A 6391-nucleotide genomic window follows, 5' to 3' on the forward strand; every position below is an offset into this window, starting at 1 on the left:
GTGTAGTGTACTTGTGTATTAGTGTTTCTGTACATGCGTGTAGTGCACTTGTGTATTAGTGTTTCTGTACATGTGTGTAATTTACTTGTATGTTGATTTCTCTGTAGATGTGTGTAGCGCACTTGTGTATTAGTGTTTCTGTACATGTGTGTGGTGCACCTGTTTGTTAATGTTTCTGTACATGTGTGTAATTCACTTGTATGTTGATTTCTCTGTACATGTAAGTAGCACACTTTGTGTGTTAGTTTTTCTGTAGATGTGTGTAGCGCACTTGAGTATTAGTGTTTCTCTACATATGTGTAGTGCACTTCTGTGTTAGTATTTTTTCTGTACCTGTGTGTAATTCACTTTTGTTAAAATTTCTGTACATGTGTGTAGCGCACCTGTGTGTTAATGTTTCTGTACATATATGTAGTGCACCTGTATGTTAGTGTTTCTGTAGTTGTGTGTTAGAGTTTTTGTTCATGTGAGTAGTGCACCTGTGAGTTAGTGCTTCTGTACAAGTACGCAATTCACTTATGTGTTAATATATGTTTGTTGTGCGCTTGTATGTTAATGTGTTTTTGTACAAATATGTAATTTACTTATGTGTTAGTGTTTCTATACATGTTTGTAGTTCAGTTGTGTATTAGTGTTTCTTTACATATGTGTAGTGCACCTGTGAGTTAGTGTTTCTGAACATGTGTGTAGTGCAGTTGTGTATTAGTGTTTCTGTACATGTGTGTAATTTACTTGTATGTTGATTTCTCTGTACATGTTTGTAGTGCACTTGTGTGTTAATGTTTCTGTACATGTGTGTAGTGCACTTGTGCATTAGTGTTGTTTTTGTGCATGTAATTTACTTATATGTTAGTGTTTCTGTAAATGTCTGTAGTGCACTTGTATGTTAGTATTTCTGTACATATGTGTAGTGCGCTTGTATGTTAGTGTTTCTGTACATTTGTGTAGCGCACTTGTGTGTTATTGTTTTTTCGTTACAGTAAGGATGTTAATGTGTAGTGCACTTGTGTGTTATTGTTTTTTCTGTACAAGTATGTGATTCACATACCTTGTATTAGTTTTTTGTACATATGTGTAACTCACTTGTGTTTTAATGTTTTGTACATTTGTGTAGTGAACTTGTGTGTTAGTGTTTTTCCTGTATATGTGTGTGTAATTCACTTGTGTGTTTGAGTTCTTGTACATTTGTGTAGTGTTAGATAAAAGTAACTGACATAAGCTGGGTTTCATATGTAGTTTTATTTAGATGTTTATTGTTCATATGTGTTCATTCGGAGTTTATAGAGTACAGAAAACTTCATCTTTCGTTTGAACTGTCTGAAACTTGTAGTTTCTCTCTCTCTTGACCTCTATCTCATTATCTCTCTCTCTCTACATATGTTTTATTCTTTAATTTATAATTATATATATATACATATACATACATTGGTTATATTAAGGAGGTATTCATACTAACACACTAGCATATTTTTATGTTATGTCTCATTTAGTCTGATACTAGTTTCATGTTGGAGATATTTCATTTTAAATTTAGTTAGTATTTATTTTAAAATTTTAGCATCGATATTTGTTTTAAATAATCTTGTCTTTTGTTAGAAGCTTCTTCCATCGTCTAAAGAATAAAAAGGACGAAAACCCTTATTAATTAAATGTTATAATTCTAACTGTGAGGGTGTTAGTGTAACTGTAATGTAATTCGTCAGCCTGAAAGAATTTTCTAAAAGTACTCTTCCGAATCTTTTAGAATCAGTAATTAATGTTCCCAGAGTTTATAAATGCAATAATTTTTAATTCAATTAAATAGTTATATCCAAAAATTTTTGGTAAAACAGAATATAGACACTAAGAGGTTTCAAATGAATTTTTTTCTGAGAAAACCCTTCTACTTTGAATGACACTTTAGGAAGCATAAAAGTTATAAAACAAATTAGCAATATATGTTCGTGACATAAATATTCTGAAGTAAGGTCGATTTTGCTTGAATAATAAGATGGTCATCAGGATAATCCTGGAAAATTCGTTACAGTTTTTCTAAAGTCAGTGTTTCTCTTAAATCTTGAATGGTCTTCTCCATATCGGTTTTCTTCAGTGATTTCTTCAGTCTGTTCCTGTCTGGAATTCGATAAACCAGTACCATTTGTGAAGCCTCTGGGCAGTGGGTGACTTAAGCGACTCACTTGAGAAAAGTCCGGGATGATGTTGTCAGATTCGAGTACACAGTGACCACTCTGACAAACCTGAGGGAAACGGGAAAATTTTATTTTAAATGACATTAACGAAATTCATAACTTATAAAAAACCTCCTCAAATTTATAAACTTGGGAAACAGAACACTGCCTCCCAGTCTCTTGATTATATTATAAAATAGTTAAAGCTGTTCAACACGTATGCGACTTATTAGCTAATATCACTTTGGTCTAACGTAAATTTACTTAACTTGTTATTTAAAATTCAGTGTAAATACATCTTTCATTTACATAACTCATCACATCGCTGATAACACCCATATGGAGATCCTTCAGCTGCAGAACTAGAATTATTGTCTTCATAAAATGTTTAACTCACCACATACCTGATCATCCACAAACGGATACCCTAAAGCTGCAGCAACTAGTGAGTTTGTAAACACAGGTCATCTAACTCATCACCATGTGGAGATTCTTCGGCTGCAGAACTAGAACTATTGTCTTCATAAAATATCTAACTCACCACATACCTGACCATCCACACACGGATACCCCACAGCTGCAGCAACTAATGTGTTTGTAAACACAGGTCATCTAATTCATCGCCATGTGGAGATCCTTCGGCTGCAGAACTAGAACTCTCGTCTTCATAAAATATCTAACTCACCACATACCTGACCATCCCCACACGAAGACCCTTCAGCTGCAGGACGGAAGGAGACACAATAACCGGAATGTTTATCTACACAAAACAGCTGGGAACACACTCGAGCATCTTTCTGGAAATATTTCAATAAGCATGTCTATTTATTAAGATTCAATTAAGATTTTCATTTGTTACTGATCTTGTAAATTATAAGCATCTTAGATGTTTCTTTAGTGTAATTTTTTAGACATGTAGTCCGAAGATATACATTTGGTAGTGAAATGATTGTTTTATTAATTGAACAAATAATTTTCTCAACTTTTCACTATCCTCACCTATGCACTAGTTTATCGAATCCACATCAAAACAGTTGGTGATTACAGATTAAAAGCATGCAAGAAAGTTGAGCAATGTATTTTCAGTGTGTTTTTCAATATATGAAACCAGATATTACAATAATTAAATAATCCTAGACTGGATATTGTTGTCTTACAGGAGCTGACGGTCCTTATTATAAATAAAAATGATAAATAGTTCAGTCTGAAAAACGTAAATTCAACAGACGAATTTAGCTTAAGAGCAATGGGAAGTATTTACAGTTGTCATCTGAATGATGAAAACTGGAAAATATCATTCATTTTCTGTTGAGCTAGAAAACTATTAACAGCTCTTAGCTCTTTAAAACACCAAACAAAAGCAAATAAGCTAGAAAACATCAGCCATTCCTAACTCAGTCATAAAACTGACGAATATTGAGTACTCATAGCTCAGACAGGAATCCATTGACCACTCGTACTTCAATAAAAAAGCTTGAATCTATTGACCATTCATAACTCATTCAAAAATTAGAAAACACCGACCACATTTAACTCAATCAGAAGGATGGAAACGTCGATCACTCTTACCTCATTAGAAAAACTTCAATCTACTGACCATTCTTAGCTAAGTCAGAGAGTGTGAAAAGACCGACCACTTTCAGACGATATCAATTTTTTTTTTATCAATTTAAAGGTTAAGACAAAAATAATTGTTCTCTTGGTTGAATATTGTGGTTAAAATACTTAGGCATAGTGCATATAAATATTAAGAACGTTATTGTACACTAATAACGTTGTTTTTAATATACATTTTCAGGTAGCATCTCACAAGATAATATTGACTCTGCATATTTTACTTCAAGAAGAAGAAAAATAATACAAATTCGATCTTTGATACACACTCGCACGTAAAATAACGCGTTGTAATTTACCAAACTTACAAAACAAGCCACTGTCCCTTTGTCTAACTTGCACTGTTCATCTAAGGAGAGCAGAGTTCCTGGTAGAACACGAGGCAGAAGTTCCTTTTCTTTAGGGAAATTGTAGACACACGAAGCAGTTTCGCCACTGAAAGAAAGTGTCATTAAGCCGTTATGTATCGAGTTTTGGAACTAACATGAACAAAAAAACCGTCATTAAATAGTTACATTTCAAATTTAGGTGTTAACACAAATAGTAAAATCAAGGGTTAATAAAAAATATAGATATCATTGGAAAGTTATGTTTCGGATACAGAGGTAGCAAGAACATTAGAAATATCATTGTTAACATGAAAAAGAAAGATGTCATCACATAGTAAATTTCAGTTCGGTGTTAAACATGAAAAGTACACTTTAAACACGGTACTAACAAATTGTTATATTATTTGTTCTTAACTGTAAGATTACAATAATTATCATTACTGGTCTCACAAATCATAAGCTTCTTAAATTCTTCTTTACTGTCATTTTTTAGACACGTGGGATAGTCCGATGATGCACTTGGTAGTGAAAATATTATTTTATTAGTATGCTTTCTTCACCAATAGTTAAACTTTCTCGAGGAAGTATCTTTATTAAGTTGTAGCACAACAAATTGAACATTTATGGGGAATTATCGCTGTTGAGTGGGGCAACAACTGTATATTTATAGAAAAATATCTTTGTTAACTTATGGATTAAGACGATGAATATTTATGGGGTATATCACTGTTAAATTGTAGGTCAAAATGTTGAAAATGAATGTGGCATTATAACATTAATTGTAAATTATAAGTTTAACCTTCTTTAGGAATCATGAATGTTAAATTGTTAGGCAACAGGTTGAAGCTTCATGAATAATCATTAAGTTGTAAGTTAACAGTTTAAACCATCTTGAAAATGAAACTATTTCATGAGTGAAATGAAACGTAGTTGGTATGTGATAATTAATTGCTTCAATGGAACAACTTTCAATTTTCATGATATCGGCTCAGCCTTCAAGAAAGACTAACTCACTTGAGGAAATGTTCAAAATCAGCCTTCAAAAAAGACTAACTCACTTGAGGAAATGTTTAAACTTGACCTTCAAGAAGGACTACCTCACTGGGGGAATTGTTTAAAATTCAGCCTTTAAGAAGGCCTAACTCACTTGAGGAATTCTTTAAACTTGACCGTCAAGAAAGACTAACTCACTTGAGGAAATGTTTAAACTTGACCGTCAAGAAAGACTAACTCACTTGAAGAAATGTTTAAACTTGACCGTCAAGAAAGACTAACTCACTTGAGGAAATGTTTAAACTTGACCGTCAAGAAAGACTAACTCACTTGAGGAAATGTTTAAACTTGACCGTCAAGAAAGACTAACTCACTTGAGGAAATGTTTAAACTTGACCGTCAAGAAAGACTAACTCACTTGAGGAAATGTTTAAACTTGACCGTCAAGAAAGACTAACTCACTTGAGGAAATGTTTAAACTGCAATCTGCTGCAAGGTGACCACAAAAATCCTCGTTCGGTGTGGCGAAGGTCACTCATGATAAATCCATCTTCCCATGGACACCTGGTAGCTCCAGGTCCCTTCAGGTAACTAGGAGGTGGAGATCCATCGTGTACACAGCCAAGCCTGTTGGAAACATATGTATATTTATCTCATTGCAGCAGCTAAGCTTCCCGGAAACATGCATAAATTTAGTCCTTAATAGTTAAGCTGCTTAGAAACATACATATATTTAGCTCAGTACAACTAAGTTTATTAAAAACATACTGCTTATTTAGCTCAACGTAGCAAGGCTGCCGAAACATATGGTAGGCTTAGCTTAACATAGTCAAATTTATTTGAAAATATGTGTGTTTGTATGTTTAGCTGCACACAGACAAACCTATTGGAAACGCATGTGTATATGTTTAGCTGATCACAGTCAGATGTACTGAAAATAAGTGAGCGTTTATATGAACGTGTATATTTAACTGAATAAAGCCAATAATAAACGCAGTAATAATTATAATAAAATCATCATAAATAATCCTAAATGAAACATATTATTTAGTTGAATACAGCTGATAGTTGAATAAAACATTTTCGATACCAAATATGTATAGTTAGAAATGTTTCAACTATGCTAAATATATATATATATATATATGTTACAATAAGTCACCTTATTCCTTACTTTTGGAGAAGAAAATAAAACAGTGTTGGAATATGAGTTTCTGATATTTTAAATCATAATTATAGTATTTTGGCACTTGTGTATAAAGTTAAAATCATAAATAATATTCAACG

At 32.9% G+C, this 6391-nt stretch overlaps 1 protein-coding gene across 2 annotated transcripts in view; it reads right to left on the reverse strand.

Moving 5' to 3' along the window:
- Positions 1-1883: 1883 nt before the first annotated feature.
- LOC106461869 (venom metalloproteinase 3-like) overlaps positions 1884-6391 on the reverse strand; it is a 34232-nt gene continuing 29724 nt past the window's right edge. For both annotated transcript variants that reach the window (XM_013921732.2, XM_022388945.1), the window contains exons 11-14: positions 5567-5731; positions 4091-4217; positions 2861-2965; positions 1884-2237 (exon numbers count right to left, since the gene is read on the reverse strand). In XM_013921732.2, the coding sequence (XP_013777186.2) occupies positions 1998-2237; positions 2861-2965; positions 4091-4217; positions 5567-5731 (637 nt within the window). In that variant the 3' untranslated portion in view covers positions 1884-1997. The remainder of the gene's footprint in view (positions 2238-2860; positions 2966-4090; positions 4218-5566; positions 5732-6391) is intronic.

This window comes from Limulus polyphemus, unplaced genomic scaffold (assembly GCF_000517525.1).
Source record: "Limulus polyphemus unplaced genomic scaffold, Limulus_polyphemus-2.1.2 Scaffold1050, whole genome shotgun sequence".
Lineage (NCBI taxonomy): Eukaryota > Metazoa > Arthropoda > Merostomata > Xiphosura > Limulidae > Limulus > Limulus polyphemus.